The following is an 18451-nucleotide window of genomic DNA, read 5'->3' as shown; positions in this document are numbered from 1 at the left end:
CTTATTTACAAAAGAACATAAGTACCATCCATTATTTGCACTTTTTAGCACAAATTGCATATACTGAATTAAAAAAAAAAAGCATATTTGAGGAGAATGAACTCTGACTGCACATGCAACACTACTTCTTACATTGCTTAATTGTTGAGTGCATTCCTCAACTATCTTAATCTGCTGTGATTTACAATTTCCTAATGAAACTGCTACATACGCATTTGTGGCAAAAAAGCCACAAAGCTTGCTTTATTTATGAGATTCAATCATATTTTTACACACTGTATAGGTTTTTATCATTAAGATAAAGAAATAATCATGCCACATGCTACAAACTCGGAAAAAAAACCTGCTCCATCTATTCAAAAATAAGAGCATGGTTTCTTGATTTTTCTTCCCATATCTTCCTGTAAGAAAGGTAGTATCTTTAAATTAGAGTTGTACCATAATAAAGTAAATTTTTATCTCATAATTCACTAAGGACAGAACATACAAATCAGGTCAGAAATGTCTTTGATGAGAAAACAATTCATAGAATCATAGAATGGTTTGGGTTGGAAGGGACCTTAAGGTCATCTAGTTCCAACCCCCCTGCCATGGGCAGGGACACCTTCCACTGGACCAGGTTGCTCAAAGGCCCATCCAACCTGGCCTTGAACACTTCCAGGGATGGGGCATCCACAGCCTCTCTGGGCAACCTGTGCCAGTGCCTCACCACCCACACAGTAAACATAGCTTTAAAAGTAAGAGTAAAAAAAGAGTAAAAAAGAGTAAAAAAGAGTAAAAAAGAGTAAAAAAGAGTAAAAAAGAGTAAAAAAGAGTAAAAAAGAGTAAAAAAGAGTAAAAAAGAGTAAAAAAGAGTAAAAAAGAGTAAAAAAGTACACTAAATTACAGTAGAGCAAAGTAAAATAAAATAAAATAAAAATCACATAGCCAATGAAGCAATTGTTACAACCTCACAGACTTCCTTGGAGAGAACAGAAATGTGTGGTGGTAGTAGTAAAATGACGTGGAATAAACTTTCAGGAAGAACCAACAGCGGAGACAACCTGTAGTCTAAGAAGCAATTCTACTCACCAGCAGAAATAGAAGACAAACTAGTATAATTATGCTACTTCAGCATTTTTATAACTCATGCATTTAATCACAATATAAAATTAAATTAATGAAACTTAAAGGTCCTAAAGACTTCCTCTAGTAATACACAGACAGTAGCATGCTGAGTAACTCAGACTGGATGAATCTCTCTGTGAGCTGAAACCATATAGCCAGAAAAAAAAAAAGCATAGTCAGAAAAAAGCAAAGTAGGGTTTGTAGGATGAACATGTATCTTGTCACACCAACTGATTAATCAGGGAGAAGAACACAAGACAAGTTTACAGACACAAAAGCTACTTTCATGGTCGCTAAAGAGATATTACCACATTACAGAAACATTAATTTAATTTTGTTAAAACCTTTGATTAGTTCCATTTGACCTTTGAAATTCCTTATTAATTTAGAGATTTGTTCTATACATCTCTTATAGCAATAATTCAAAAGAATTTCTCCATTTCTGTCCATAAGACAGGGTCTGGAAAGCTTCTTCACAGCAAACACCTAAGCACAGAATCCACACATATCCCCTGCTATGGGGTGACATTTCACAGGTTCCCTTCACGCCTCTGTCAGACTTTCTGACTCTTTGATAGGCTTCCTGGTACTGATATGATTGAAGAAATTATTACTAACTTTCAAGTCTCTATCTGGCTATTCCTCTAAAACATATAACCATGACTGCCATCTACAAGATTTAACTTCCTTGGCTTATAAACTCCTTTCCATACTTCACATTTTGATTCTGCTTTTCAGAAAAGTCTTCACACCACAGCTTTACTATGAACAATAACTGGAGGCTGGGCCGTACATCGCAATATACTGATGAGTATTCTCAACATACTCTTCTTTCATATGATACAGAAGCATGCACACAAAGATTAACAAAAAAAACCCAACCCAAAACGTCAAACCCCACATGCAGATGCCTCCGCTCACAATAATGTGGAGAACAGAACAGAGAGCAGGAAGCTGTAAGCTTAAGGAAACATCATCCAGTTACTTTTCCCATAACAGCAGTAAGAAATTTTTGTATTAAGGACAAAATATTATGTTAGGAAGAGTAGGAAGATGAAGGTAATCTTACACCTACAGACATAAATGATTCAAAAAAAGGTGTATGAAATGGCAATTGCCATTTTTTCAGTTACTATCTTATGTCAACAAAGAAAAAGATCAAAACTTCTCATTTAATTCTCTATTTAACAAGAATGCCAGTCATATACAGCACCATCTTTAAGATAAAAGCAATGTATTCAAATAGTGGGACCTGGAAGTAATTATTACCAGTCATCAGAAAGAGTTAAGTCTGATAAATCCTCTGTCTGACACTTATTTTCATCTTTGAGATAGCAGGTGTTTGCTTCTTCAATAGTTGCTCTTACAGCTTTTCTCTGTAGCCAATCTTTCTTAAAAGGATCCCTCTAGGCACTTCTTTTTAAACCTTGTCAGCCAAACACAGATCAAGAATACAGCAACTGTTGCTTACTACACTTTCAATGAAAATATTGCAGTATGATAATTAGATATATCACTGCTTTGAAATACTTATTTAGGTAGGTTAAAGTGACAGCTTTGGGACTCAGAGCACACCAACTTAGTATGTAGATGCCACTCTGAAAAAGGAAGAGCATTTTCTAACATGACAAGTCTGAACAACTCAGATATTTTCTTAAGTACATAAAAGTCCTTTCCTTTTATTCAAAGACCTATAAAAATAATGCTGACATTAAAAAAAAAAAAAAAGGACGTTTGCAGGGTTTTCTTTTTATCTTTATAAACACATTTTTACATTTTTCCCCTCTTCTCCTGAAAAAAGGGAAAGTTACTTTTTAATACAAGTTTTCATGTGAACGTGTATTCGTAAGAAATCATTTACCTTTTTAAATTTGAAATACCTGAGTAACCTCTAACGTAGTCTTAGTACAAATCCACCACTTGCCATTTTGTCTAACTTTTCTATTCCTCTTATTACCATATTTAATTTGACTCAGAACAGCAAAAGTTAGGAATAGCTTTTAAAACAGGTGAAAGCATCTTTCCTTTTACACTTCTTTATTTACAAAAATTGGATCAAATTGCATCAGATAAAAAAATCAGGAAGATTACACTGAAGAACTGTTCTTAGACAAATATATCATTTCAGTTTGTTTTAGGACATTATGAAATTAGTATAAGCAGAAAGGAATGCAGAAAATACTTTCCAAATTAAAAAGAAAAACAACTTAAATATGTACTTCTCTTATTTATCAAATAGAAGCTCATGAAAAAAAATGTTAAACCAAACTGTCATCTTGAATTATATTTTGATAATTTGCATAATCTGCATTTGTATGTTGAATATATAACAGTTCAGAACTATAAAACTCAGACACCATTATCTGAAAACTGTTTGAATAATCAAAAAATACCATGAATATCTAGACTGTAAATAGTAACATTATAAAGCAATGCAGCAATCCTATTAAGTTTTAGTAAAGTCTACTTTACTCTTTGAAAATAGAAGGCAAACTGTTTCAAATTAGATGCAAACCGTGACAGAGAAGCTTCATAAAACTCTTGAAGATTAATACAACTGTGACAGCTGCTCTTTGTCCCCTATCATCTAAACTTGAATTTAGATTCATAATGCAACACAGAAGTTCATTTAATAATATAACTGAGGTATTATTACTTTAATATTTTTCAACAGGTCCTGGATTTGGGGTTTTTTCCTTCTGTACATTTTATGACTTGAAAAACAGTGTTGGCTTCATGAGCTGAATTCTGACAGCCTTGGTTAACTCTACTAACATACAAAATTGCACATATTTTAAGTTTTACAACAACATGACGACAGACTCCCTGTTAAAGGCTTTTTTTTTTTTTTTTTTTTTTTTTGCAAAGGCATCTGTCATATATACTTTACATACTTTTTTTTTCATTCAGTATTAACATTCAAGAATCTATGCTTTAGTTATGTGGATTGCCCTTTCTTTGAATACAATCTAAAAGCTTAAAAAAAGTCTGAAAGACTAATACACGTTAAAATTTCAGGGGTTTTGGTTTTTGTTTTTTAAACAGAAACACATAAGACACTACGAGCAATGAATACCATTACTCAAAATATTAATTTTCTCTCAGAGAACTAAAAATAACAGAAAATTAAGCAGTTGGATATACTTACTGGGAAAATTTTAATGTCTCTTTTTCAGTTCTGACAGCAATTGTTAACTGCAGCCAGAGAATTCTAACTTTAATCAGGCTTATTCCACTTCAAATAGATAGGAACCTTTTTTAATAGTATCCACAAAAAAGTTTTAGTTAAAATATGTTAATTTTTCCTTGACAGATAGTGAAGCTGAGGGTACATCCTACTTCTTCAACTAACACACCCTTATGAGTTAAATATTCAGCACTACTACTACTATAAATCTATAATCAAACTAAAGAAGATATTTTATCACAGCCCACACTTTATTCAAACTTGCAATATATGCCAGTCCATAAGAATAAGAATTTTGATTTTGCAATTTGTGTGGTTAACCGAATGGATTTTCAAGAACTTGATTTTGTTTCAGTGGAGGTCATGAAGATGGCTGGAGTGATTTTCTCCATCCCATCAGTATGATATGACTTCAAACACTTTGGTTACAAAGATCTATGGAATTACTTAAAAAAAAAAAAAAAAAAAAAAATCAAGATTATAGAAAACATGACAGAAGTAACATTAAAAACAATTCTACATATGATAAGCAAAGCTTAGGCTTTGCCACCTTGCATGGGAATTTTCAGGGGGACTAAAAAAAAAGTTTGTGTTGCAATTTTTTTTTTTTTAAATTAGTCTTGAAGTTGAAACTGGTAACTAGAAAACTTAAATTCAATTTGCTTGGTTATCACAATTATTGATAAAAACTTGTTCTATCAGTATCAAATCTTTCTCCAAGAAGTATATTGGATGCAACCATGCACCCAACATTTCAGATGAACTGTTATAATTAGCTCCGAAATCTGACAGTATATTGAAGAGAGTGAAATCAAAATTGAAACACAGAGTCAGAAAAGGATTGATTCTGTAAAACAGTATTGTCTATTATCATAAAACACAGCCAGCCATTCAAGACAGTACTAGGAAGTAAAAATACTAAAAAAGCAGGTTGCCATACCCTATATCTGTCGGTTGAGATGATTTTATGAGTACTCCCTAACGTGCTAAGCAAAAAATAAGTGGAATTCAAAGACTTATCATGATCATGAAGTTTAATAATGCAGCTAAAGCAGTCTAAGAGCTGCCTGGCATTAAACAGAGATCTTGCTTCTCCCTTCTCCCCTAATATGCTCCTATCCCCACATCAGCACTGATGTTCATCTCTGATCCTCGAGATGAGAGCAGAAAGTTAAATTATTCATTTTATTATGGTGCTAGTTTCCTGCCAGTTTGACTGAACTGACCCACTGTGCCAGAGAAAAGCCAATGCTCACCAAAGAGAAAAGACAGGAATGCACATTTGGGGTTAGAAAATAAAAAGCAAAGCTACCCAATTTTGACAGCAGCAAGCTCTCATTTAGCTGTGTGATCTAAGCACATGGCAAGCAAACCCCTTTCTGTCCAACTACACCCGATTTGAAATACTCAAATATGCAGCTCCACTGTTAAGTTTAAAGAGCAGTGAAACAAAGCTAGAACAGGCAGGGTACACTGATCTCCTGAAACAGCAAATGGGATCTGGAAGAAGATTAATTCTACAGCACATAAGAACGTAGTTCACACAGTTCCAAGCCCTTACTGGGAATCAAATATATTAATGAGTAAAATATACGTGGCAATATACTATCACCCAACTACACCAAACAGTTACCTGTAGATGTGTGCTCAGTTGCTCATTATTAACACCTTCTCAAGTCTACTATACTCCAAGAAATGCCAGTAGCACTACTGGGGTTCGTACAATTAGCCAAAAATCCACTGATTAAATAAGTAAATCACCTCATTTTGACCAAAGCAGACTAAGAGAGAGCTTATGCAGGCAGATTCACTCATATATTTGATACCAAATGCCACCACTGACTTCCAGTAGGTTAAGCAACTATGGAAAAACAGTAGAGAATAAACTCTATCGCTAGCAAGCCACGCACAAAGTCCATACCTGGGTAAAGTTCAACTACAGTCATTAGGGCTTTTACTATTTTAACTACATAGAAAAAAAGTTCTTAACTGAAATAGTTATATAACTCTTAAGCCAGAACAAAGTGCTCACAATAGGATTAGTCAAACTGCAACTAAAAAATTAATATTCCAACAAGTCACGCTGAAAGATAAAGATTAATTTTTCCAGGTAAATAATTAAAATAAATCTCCAAACACAAAAACAAAATGATCAAAAGATTAAAGGAAATTTATAGTTCATTAGCCCCCTTTAATCAATCCTCTCCGTTTCACGACCTGCAAAAATATCTGCCTTCCTTCATGCTCTCTCATTCCCTAACCCTTCATAAACTATGCATGAGATGTCCTCTTAATACTATCCACATTTTCCTCACAGTTCTGTTTGCAATGCCTCCAAATATGCTGCTTTATTAACCAACCCTTGACACAGCAGTATATTATAGCAAGCACTGCTAGCTGACAAACAATTCAAACAATTCACTGCTAGTCATTCTCACATGAATTCTCCTCCTTGATTAAAGTGAATAGGAGGATGTAAAATAGTAAGATTTCTTTGCCCAATTAGGCCTGAAAAAACTATATTGTATATTAATAAGAAAATTGCTCAGACGTAGTAAATGATTCATTTTTCTTAAGTGAGACATACATAAAAACAAATTAACAACTTAAAAATATAATCTAGCCAACTGCTTCAAAAGAGTGCTAAGGGGGTTTTTTTTAAAGCATTAAAATTTAGGTCTGTGTTTTTATCTCCTTTGATGCAATGTAATTTACCTGGAGGAACTTTGGGATTTTTTTCACTACAACTGAAAAATATTTAAATGAATAGGAAAAAAAAAAACCCAAACCCAAAAAAACAACAAACAACCTTCTGAATTACAGAAGGATATGCATGTATTTTAAAGTGATTACAAATTCTCAGAATACACTGCTTCTTCACAAAGATCAATTATAACAGGTCTATAAACATCAGAGTCTAAAAATTGCAGTGACTTAAAAATAGGGCAATCGGTACTTTCTACACGAAAAGAATGGTTGAATTCCAGCTGAGGAACCTGATAGGTGGTGTAAAACAGATGTAAGGAGGAAGTGAGACCTATAAAAGCATCTCAGGAAGCTCCTAAACAAAGTAGAACAAGCCAAATCATAAGAAACAAATAGGATAAAACACGATTTAGCTCCACAAAGGCTATTTAATGATGAGTTAGGAAACACCCTGTTAGAATTCTCTTTCAGCACCTACCATTTCTAGCTGCTTTCCCACTGCAGTCAAAATCAGTGCTGCCACACAGCACAGAAGACTGGTACAGAAGTACCAATCCTCAGCACCACAGATGGGCACAACACAGGTCTCTGCTTACTTATGGACCTTCTTTACCTTTTCCATGATAAAAAGCAGGAATCATCAATGTGTAAAACCAAATTGAACTGCTGTTTATCTTACTCATCACAGTCCTCCCTCTCTTCAGCTACTCTGCAACGTTTTCAAAATACTTTCACTGGACAATAGATTGGCGCATCAACAGGGTGAGAGTGGGGGAACATATTCCCAGAAATTGAAAAAGTGAATGTGATTATCTCAAAGCAATCTAAGATAACGCTGAAGAATTTTTCTGTCATGTTATAGTTACATATATGTATGTGTGCATATAATAACTGTTTCATAATATGTGAAAGCAGAGTGCTTCAAAAATAATTGACAGGTAAGTCAGAAGTTTCAGATCACTGAGCGGCTCGTGTATGTTGCAGATCTTTTACAGAGGAATGTGTATAATGTTTTCTGGACTTATGCAGAAGATGGAATTTGGTTTTCAGTATTTTCAAGACGTCAAAAAAGTTTTGTGTAAGCTTTCTTCATTCCTTGCCTACTCAAGTCAAACAGATAACGATATTCCATTCAATTATCAAAGAATATTTCATACAGTATTGTTCATGTTTATGAGAATTTCAGTCAACTTCACTGATGTCGTGAGTATTACTATAAAAAGTCATGGAAATTATTAAGAAGCAGCACTGAAATATTCCTTTGTATGTGGAAACTACATTAAATTTTTTCTCCTTAATGCAAATCACCAGTAATGTGATCAAATGGAACTTGTGGCACTGAATTTTCATACGACAAGAGTGATTTAAATTATTTTGAATAGTTTTTCATGCAAGTTTTACAATGGTTTTAAAAAATGAGGAAATATTTTCTTAAATACTTTTACAATTTGCAAGAAAATGTTAAAATGTCAGTTATGGTTCATGTCAGTGCTTTTATGCAAATTTAATTTGTATAAGCTTCATAAATCATTTCAAACAAATGGGTAAATAAGAACATTTTAATACAGTATTGTTCAAAAACATGTATTTATTTAAAGAAAGAAAAGCATTAAAACAGTATTAGTTTGTTATAAAGCGTAATGTCAAAATTATCAGAAAAGTTCAAGAGCATACAACAACTGCAAATAAAATGTTTTCATCTCTCTAACTGAAGAAATCCCTCATATTCCTGAGCACTCTGTCCTGGGAAGTTTTCCAGTATTTCTTTCCTGGTAAACCAGAATACAGCAAGGATGTCATTCTCCAACCACTTCAAGGGCCTGGAAGAGGGAGAAGCATCCAGTTAATGTAGTTACAGCTCCTTATTTAACTTCCATTTTATCAACACAATTTGTCATTCCTTCAGTATCACTCAGTCTCTTCTAAGTAGAATAACTACAAATGTGTTACATCTTTTCCACTTTATCTCATCAAAACCCCAATGCACGAGCCCTATTCAAAATTCTCCAAAGACCAGTGAATTGGTGGAACTAAGTAAGAAAGGTCTAGGTGTTTAGATAGCAGGACTAATTATCTCAGATTAATATACATACTGCAGTAATCAAGGTTTCAGCTTGGTCTTGTAAAGAAAATAATGCATGCTAAACAAAAATTTACTTTCTAACCCTGCAAGTATGGGAAAAATCTTCTAGCAGCTCTCTGAAGTCAGTGGGTTTATACTCTTTGCTCTCTAGTTTACTGCCTCATCATTCAGAAATTTACTTTTACATGTACGTTCTAAACAGATTTACTTACTGCATAAAAATTACAACTCTCCTGCAAAAAAAAAATAATCTCTACTATATTTATAAAATATGAAAAAGTTGTCAATTAACACTGAGGAATTACCTCAGATACAGCCATGATATAATGCTCTGAAATATTACTCCAATTATACTATGAAAATAACAATTTTAGATACAGCATTCAACAAACTGCAGAAAAAAAATGAATAGTTTTAAATTTAATTATTTGCAGCAGATATGCTGAAAATGAAGGGAAGAAGGCAATAACCAGCATGAAATCTCATTTTAAGGACAGAAAGACTTCCTGTGATACGAGAAGGAATGGTAAGAAAGGTAAGCAAGGGAGCTATAGACAGATGATAGCTTTTCGAGGACTAAAGAACCTTTATGTTCTCATAGTAACACTCGTCTGGGACTAAATGCCATCCCAATCCCATTAGGATTTGTGCCTGGATTAATTATTCCATGAAGTCATGGCAGTATCAATTTAAAAAACACTAGAAGTTGCATTTAATGCCTTCTACAAAAGGATTTAAGATCACAAGAAAAATACTTACAAGGGTAAGACCCCTCTTTCCAAAGTTTTCAGTTCATGAGTTCTTGTAAGCATCCTCAAATTGTCTCAAGCTCCTCTATTGCAAGAAGATTGCAGGCAATATCCCAATCGCCATTCCAGTCTTCAGCAGCCTCATTTTTCTTGACATTCTTTATCCGACATAAAATGATGAAATGCTACGATAGCGTTCATTTTCTGCCCTTGACTTCGTACTAACTCCTAATTTTCTCTTGATCCAACACTGCTAGGGGTCTTAAAGTGATTTCAAACAGCCATTCCACTTAGCAATGGCCTGACATGCATCCTTATTGCAATGGTGTTTCTCTTGAGCTTTCATCTCTCTGGATGATGAATAAATCCAGGTCCTCTCTGTGGTTCTAGATATACACACAAGGCCCAGTGAAGTACTGAAATGCAGATGTAGTACTGAAAGGTCAGATGTAGTGAAGCGTAGCTGAGTCCATGAGAGCAAGAAACAGCAAGCAACTGTGCAGCACAACTTAATAGTTGGAAACAATGTACATCAACAGGAACTCGGAGCACGAGAAGGTGTACAAAGAGAGCAACATGTTGGGCAACTTGAAATAGGACTTACAATCCAGTGCAAAATTTCCTTGTCCACATTAAGTCAGCGAACAACGAGCAGTCATATGGTATACCTTATCTCATTAAGAGAAAAGCCTCTGGAATTGCATCCACATGGACGAGATTAATTTCAACACAAACTAATACGCTACAAAGACACTGAGCTTTCAGAAAAACTGTCCTGACAGTAATTAGCGTTTGTTCTGACAACGTATGTTTTAACACTGCTATGTCATGTAGGAGGTTAGAAGTAAGCACAAAATAGTTTTCCCATACCACTAGCGTTTGAAATTCCAAAGAAGCTGTTATATTGTGGCAGAATAAGCTTACAGATCTTTAGCATTGTTCATGGGGAAAAAAAAAAAAAAAGAAAAAAAAAGTTGAGAATGACACACACAATCACCGGGTATGAGAAACCTAAGGTTTAAATTCCTCCTCCTAATTTAGACCAGAAATTCTAATCTGAATCTACTGTATTCCAGCAGGGGCCAGTATATACCCCCTCTGAAATTTCTTTAATTGAGGTTGTGCCTCTCCTGGCTTGGTTTGACAACCAAGTTTTATCTTGCTGAAAATGTTACAGTATTCTGCTTTTATTGCAGAGTGGGAACTAATGAAACATTACCAAATTAAACTTTCATCATACACTGCTGGAAAGGTGGAAAGAATGCTCTCAACATTTAACATACTCAATTCCTACATTCAGTCACTCAACCTATTCTAACTGTGTGAACCTATGTGCTAAAATTAGATACATCAATCCATACTAAACCATCAAAACATCTATGACTTTGATCCTTATAAAAAGACACACAAATGTACTTTTTGGCATTCAGATTTGAATGAAAAAAATGTTACTAGGCAAGTAAATTATCACTTCCATACATGTCATTTGTATTTTCAAAAGTTCTTTAACAACACTTCTCCAAATGGTTTCTGGATATCTTTAGCAGAGCAGAAAGACTCCCATGACTAGAATAAATATGTCACACACTTGTTATGCAGGATTAAGGGCTCTCTCATTTGTCATAAAGCTAAAATAAACATGGCTTTCCTTCCACCAGAATATTTGACAAAACTGCAACTGTGTGTAAACATTATCAGCGTATACTGTCAGATGATTTAACCAGCACAGATTTATCATTAATGGCATTGGCAATAATAGGAATTTATTATTAATCTTTAGTAATCCTTTAGGACCTCTTTTTTTTTTAATTACAGAAAGAACCTAAAATAAAAGGCATTATCACTCAATGGCATGAATGAGGACCCAAGTGACTCAGAACTGCAACACAAAGGTTTCAGTTAACTTGAGAAAAATACAAAAATCAACGGTTAAAAGAAAGTAACAAATAAAGCAATTTAAGGTACAAACCAATATTCACTTAAAATCAGAGCAAGAAAGAAGATCTAGAGTAAAAATCTAAGGTAAATACAGAGTATTACTAGAGTACATATTAAATATATTAATAGCTTAAACATTTTGGCTAGGAAATTTCTGCAATTCTGCATTTATTTCTATCTAAATTACTTGAGCACAATTCATAGTCTGAGTTTTGAATCCTTCTATAATTCTATTACAAATCTCGGGATTTTTGAGGTACTTCATAAATTTAATGTCCCCATTTCAAGTTTAAGTAAAATGCACACTCTTATTCATTGAAACTTGAATGCATCACTCAGTGTAACTTGAATATATTAGAAAGACTCAAATCAAAAAGCTATTTAAAGACAAATCTTAGAAAGTTTTTATGTCACTGGGGGAAATAACTGCTGGCAGCACTTAGCCAGGACCACTACTATATTGAAGAGAACACCTTCATTTTAGTATTTTTCTTATTACATAGATATTAGCTTTTAAATGAGCCTTCAGAACACAATTTTCTGAGTTTCAAAGATTTTGAGTGGCAAAATATCTTTAACGGTTGTTAGGTTTTGAGTTTTGTCTTTCTTCACTGGACACTTACTGGAACAGCTATGCTTTCCAACACAAAAATACTGACAAACTGGCAAATACATTAACAATCACCCGGGTCTTCCAATGTAAGTTGGTGGTAAAGACAAACTTATTTACCATATTAATTAAATGGTCTATTTAACATGGAATATCAATTCTCTAATCACATCTCATTTGAACTTCTTATTTCAATTAACAACCCTAAAGTCTACTAGAGACCCTACTGTTCTAGGATCATTAAGAACATTTTCATTATCTGTCAAATGAGGGAGTAAAAGGCAGAAACTGCAAGTACTCTCAGGAGTAGGCCTCTACCCTACTTAAGAGATGATTAGGGAGAAAGCAGCAGTAGTTCTCATTAGTTGCTTAGCAATGAAATGTCCCCCTATGAAACAAGAAATTAACAAAGCAACAGAGGTGTTGCCATGCAAATGAGTAAATGGATAGTCTATCATCCACTCAAGGATAATCTGTCCTTCATTAAATCTAATCAATCTGGATTAAGACACCAATGGGTATCTCACATAGAGAAGGTAGGAAGAATCCAGTATATACAGCCTCACTGAAGTAGCCAGACAATGTCTTGTGCAATTTTATACAAGCGTTGTGTATTTTCATTGTATGTGTGTATGACAAATAGAAATACAAGAAAAAAAGTTTTAATTCAAACCAGATGAACATTGTCATTTATACTATTTAACCTTACCTTTTATATCCATAGTTATACCAAATTATCAATGAGTTATTGTTAATGATTAGCCATACTCTTAATATTTATAAAGACTTAAATACTAATCTATGAATTTAAGATATGAATTATGTTCTAGTAAGAGATGAGCATTTAACTAATATCAGAGATTGCCATATAAAACAGTTTTCAAAAAGTATACTCCCATATAAGGCCACAAACTCAACAGAAATACAGCTGTTTACGCTACTATTGTATTAGTGTTGTAAGCCCCAGAAAAGCAGAGTTCTTAACCAGAGAAATCTGATTACTGCTGCCTTAATTTTCCAACCCTAATTCCAGGTTGCCATTCTTTCAGTCACAGATCCAGTTTAATAGGTTCCCTCTACTTTAATTTCCCCGCTACTCATTTAAAAGGTTTCCTTGTTTCATGGGGGTTTTTTTTTGTTTTGGTGTGGTTTTTTTCTTCGTCATTGTTGTCTGGTTTTGCTTTGGTTTTCTTTTTAAACACCTGCCCCCTTCATATGTACAATTTGAAATTTTCACAAAAAATGTGAATTAGGAGAGAGAAAGAGAGAAAGGGAGAATAAAAACAGCTATGAAGAAAAAAGCATCAGGAGTGGTGAACACTTCTTAACTAGAAATCGAGATGAAAGCATATCCTAGATTGTGCTTATTTCCCCTGCTTTCACACCTGACAAACGGGAACATTGTCTGCAACTTCTACAGAGGGTTTTGTTTGGCTTTTTTTTTGTTGGGGGGGAAGTTGTTTGGAATAAAAACCTGAAAGATTCCTGAACTTCACTGACTACTTATACAAAATCTGATTGCTTCTAAGTATATATTTAAAAAGAACTATACAGATTTATAATAACAAAAATTTACGATAAAATTCATGCATCGAATTAAGCTTTGATTAGCTCATCCAAATCGCTATTCAGATTAAAATGAAGATGCTGTTCCAAAACCAGTACCAATTCATAATTCAGTATTAAGACAAATCTTACCTATATATTCACAAACGAAGACTACAAAAAAAGGAGTAACAAGATCATTTATGCCCTGAACATATCCACTGGCTGGATGACGTATTGCCCAGATAAACAAAATTCTTTCAAAGATCTGAAAAAGAGTTAAAGAGACTGTCAGATAATTTATCAAGGGATGACCACATTTTAAACAAGACACTTGAAAATTATACAAGGACAAATTTAATATCATAGAGTTACTAGTATAAAAACATGCATACAAACGCATAAATGATCACTGGTATTGAGAATTAACTTCCAGTGCCAAGTAATCTTCCCAATTCCTCAAAAGGAAGTATTTTCAGGGATTAGCACATGTTAAAACCAACCTAGTATATAATTCAATTACAGTAGTTACAAAGTAGCACTCATTCACCTGAGCTTTACCAGTAAGCTAGAATTCCTCTTTCCTCAAGAGACAGAAATATTAAATCATCTTCCCATGATTTTTCACTGCTTTGAAAGAAGTATTTTATCAATATAGGATTCTATTTATTCCTAAATAACAGAAAGAAGTACTTTGTATAGCTTAGATTTTTTAATAACATGCCCATAAAAAGAGATTCCATAATAGTTAGCTTGCCTAATACTGCAGTGTGGGGTTTTAGACTTCAGAAGCATGTATACTGGTTAATAAAAAAATGTGATAAAAATCAGGAAATGTAGAAATAAGGCAACTGCCTGCTGTATTGCAAACCTCACCCCCTCAGCTCTGTAAACTGTACCTTGCTTAGGATCTGCAAAACCTCCTAAGGTCACAACATATCTGATCATGGGAAGGACAGCATGAGAAGAGTATGGAGCAGGGAAATCACAGAACTTCTCTGACACAATTTAAGTCTGTGACAAGCTGTATTTCCTCTCCATTATTTGCTTCTGAGCATGCTACGTGTCTTTAAAATGCTGCAAATAAGGAGCAGTGTGAAAACTTCTACGTGCTTTGCCCTAATTACAGGTACTCAATCAGGTATAATCTTCTGAAGCAAAAGAACATTTGCTCTCTCCCTGGAAGGTCTGCCCAAGAAGCCAGAACACAGAGGCAGCTAACTGGAGCAGAGAAAGGAGAGCTCAACCAAAGGACTATGTTGCTCTTAGCATCGGGCCTCAATACTAATAAAAAATGAGAGACTTTGTAAGGACCCCAAGGAGATTGCGTACTTTGCTGCAACCCCAGAAGTCAACGAATGCTCAGGCTTCGAGAAAGTCCCTAAAAGACCTGCCCTGAAAGGACGCAGTGTGGAGAGGGAGTTTAGTTTATGAAGTCTGTATTATTTCTATGCATTCTCGCTTCAAGTTTTTGATAGATTAAGAAGTTGACTATTCTAATTCCATTCTAAATAAAATACTATTCTTTAGTTTAAAAGCCCTCTTGCAGAGATTTTCAAGTAAGGAAAGATCTAAGTATATATGACTTGCATCTGGGTGCTTGAAAGTCCCATCACAGGCTTCCACATGAGCTACCTGAAGCTGAAACAGATTGGCACCTTTCGCTTTTAAAACAAGTCCCAAATATCAACATCTACCTTTCTCCCACAGGCTTTCTTTTGAGAATCAAATTTCCTTGATCTCCAGGTTTTATGTTTCCCTGGCATGCTGAAAATCCACAGAACAAGGGAGATGGTCACCAACAATAAATATGAAAAGCTTTGGTGGGCACTGAAACACAAGCCTTAACACAGCTCGTGCCTCATTCATTACAGCTACAATTAAGATTCAGTTTTTGCTCAGTGTGATTTCAGTTTTGGGGCAAAGATTAGGCAGAAAGGGGAGGTAATGATTTAGCACATTCTCCATAAAAGCCTCTTGTTTTCATTAGCCAAGATGTTTATTCCTTTAGCTATAAATTCTTCTTGGTGCTAGTCCTATCACCTCAAGTTTTTTAATATGCACTGCATATTAAACTGAAAAAATACCAACCTCTGCCCATCAAGCAATAACCAGTGGGGTTTCATTGTCTATCAATAACTGTATAAAGACCTTAAGTTCTGCCATTTACAGCTTGCTTTCACATTTTATATAATTATACCTTTATGAAATTACAGTTGTTTATGTCATATTTTTACTACCACTGGAAAACTGCAAATCTGTCTAGGTTGGTTAGCTCACAGCCATCCTTCCTGCTTCTGTCAGTTGCCATTTCTAGTTTCAGTAACATTAGTTCTTCAGTATTATCAGTGTTACCATTCTGTGTTTCACTTCAAATAAAGGACATGTTTAACATACTGCAAATACAAATAACTTTCTTGAAAACAAATATCAGATAGAGGTGACTAGAAAAACCCATCTAAATACCAGTCGCTGAATGTAGAATAGTGTTACACACTAGGCTAAACAAAAAACTCCCAGTGTGATAGAGTTACAAAATATGCACAGTGAGAAACAAACAAACAAAAAAATAAATCAGTAATTCAGTAAGTAACAGCTATCGAAATATCCACAGTAAAAATTCTAAAATCAGTGTTTTTCATGAAGCCATGTCTCAAGTCAAACAACTCCCAAATTCATACCACCAACCTCTTCTTTCCTTAGAACCTGATAATATACATAGTTTGCATTGCAAATTGAGATGCCTATGGATTTCAAAGCATTTTTAAAATCCAGGTATTAAAACTAAGGGGGAGGGTTGGGTTTTTTGTTTGGGTTTGGGTTTGTTTGGGGTTTTTTTTATTACTACTGAGCAGGAAGGATCACTCAGTGATTGGCACATCAGCTTTAATATCCCCAAATGCATCTAATCAGAAATTGAACAAACACACATTAAAATAGTGTTTTCAATTTTCTACTCATTTTCATAAAGTTTCATTTACTGTTTTGAATTGAAAAAAATGAGCACTGAAAACCTGAAAGGCAGACTGATTTAAGTTTCTATGCAGCACTCATCACTGTGTTCAAATAGGACTCATTAAAAAGGTCACTTTCCCAAAAGATTTCCTTCTTGATTTCCAAACCAGCAACAGAAACTGGAATTACTTTTCTACAAGGAACCACTACATCTCACAAGATGTCATTACCAAACAATTATTCTCTTTTGAATTTAACTCTCATTCATGATAACAGTAAGAACTATATTCATATACATAAAGAGAAGAATCCATTAGCTTAAATGCAGATTTTTAATTTTTTGTGGGTTTTGCCACCTAAGAGGAACTCCAAAACCCCCAAACCTTTAATCATGAAAGCTTTTGAGAATTTTATTTTTGTTTTCCAAGTAAGGGGAGGGGGAAGAAGATATAGGGACAAATTTATAAACTATTTTTAAATTGTGTTGGTTACTTGAAATTACTTCTCCCATATTATGCAAGCATAGACGGGAAATACACAGCCATGTACTATCCATTTCAACACAACTCAGTTAAACATAAAGCAGAAATTGGTAATAGATTACACACTACTCCACAGCAACTAAATCAAATTTATTAAACCTAAACTTATAGTCATTAGTCTTTAAAATAAACTTGACTGAACTATATGGGGGAAAACCTCCAACTCCCCTCTCCTCCTCTTTGAAGGCCACTATTTATTTATTCCCAGTCCTCTAAGTCCTTGCTCCAACATTACCTTCCCCCCACTCAGGATCCGCATAACCCCCATAAAAAATAAACACTTCAAACTGATTTTAAAAGGAACATATAATAATGAGCTATTTCCACACAACAGACTCAAAACACCTTTTTCTTAACTGAAACATTACAAAAACAAAATTCCAAGTTCAGATAAGAAATTAAAACAGCTTCATTAACCCTAATGAAAAGCTCTTTGGGAACAGAGACTCAGATACCACCAAGAACAACAAAAATTTTGGAACAGTAACATTTGGAAATTGAAGTCAGAAGACATTCTGAGGTTTACACACGCGTTATGTTTCTAGTCTTTTGACTAGCGTTTTTCTCCAGCTTTGTCACCTACAGTCTTTTCATCTGATTCTAAGTAACATTCTTCCTAGTAGCGGTATCATTATTCTAAATCTCTGCAGCATCAAAAACTAGTATGTACAAAACCCATCATAATATCCACAATAACGGTCTTGCACACAACGCCACCCTTTGAAACCTGTCTTTCACCCATACTCTGATTCCCTTCTCTTCTTTATAGCTCTTGCCATCTCGCCTTAAAAAAGGGGAAGTGACTGTTGCTCACCTGGGACCAGCGATGTCTTCCCCCTCCCTAGAAGGGATTCAGCTCCGGGTAAATGTGAGGCCCCTGCCTGCACTGAGCCCTTGGGAGTTGGAAGGGATCCCCTGTGAGGATAAGGGATTAGGCTGGGCTAAGGTACGGCTCAAAAAAACCCAGAAAGGTTGAGGAGAAAACAAGGGAAAAGTTGGATGTTATGACCCTTCCAGCATCATTTGCAC

The 18451-nt window shown here is 34.6% G+C and overlaps 1 protein-coding gene across 5 annotated transcripts in view; it reads right to left on the bottom strand.

Moving 5' to 3' along the window:
• Positions 1-18451, bottom strand: part of TBC1D22A (TBC1 domain family member 22A) — a 186592-nt gene that overhangs the window by 127625 nt on the left and 40516 nt on the right. For all 5 annotated transcript variants that reach the window (XM_030015094.2, XM_041123584.1, XM_030015095.2 and 2 more), the window contains exon 8: positions 14079-14193. In XM_030015094.2, coding sequence (XP_029870954.1) covers positions 14079-14193 — 115 coding nt within the window. The remainder of the gene's footprint in view (positions 1-14078; positions 14194-18451) is intronic.

This window comes from Aquila chrysaetos, chromosome 5, assembly GCF_900496995.4.
Source record: "Aquila chrysaetos chrysaetos chromosome 5, bAquChr1.4, whole genome shotgun sequence".
In the NCBI taxonomy this organism is placed as follows: domain Eukaryota; kingdom Metazoa; phylum Chordata; class Aves; order Accipitriformes; family Accipitridae; genus Aquila; species Aquila chrysaetos.
The sequence above is the reverse complement of the archived record's forward strand: the minus strand, read 5'-3'. Positions and strand labels throughout refer to the sequence as shown.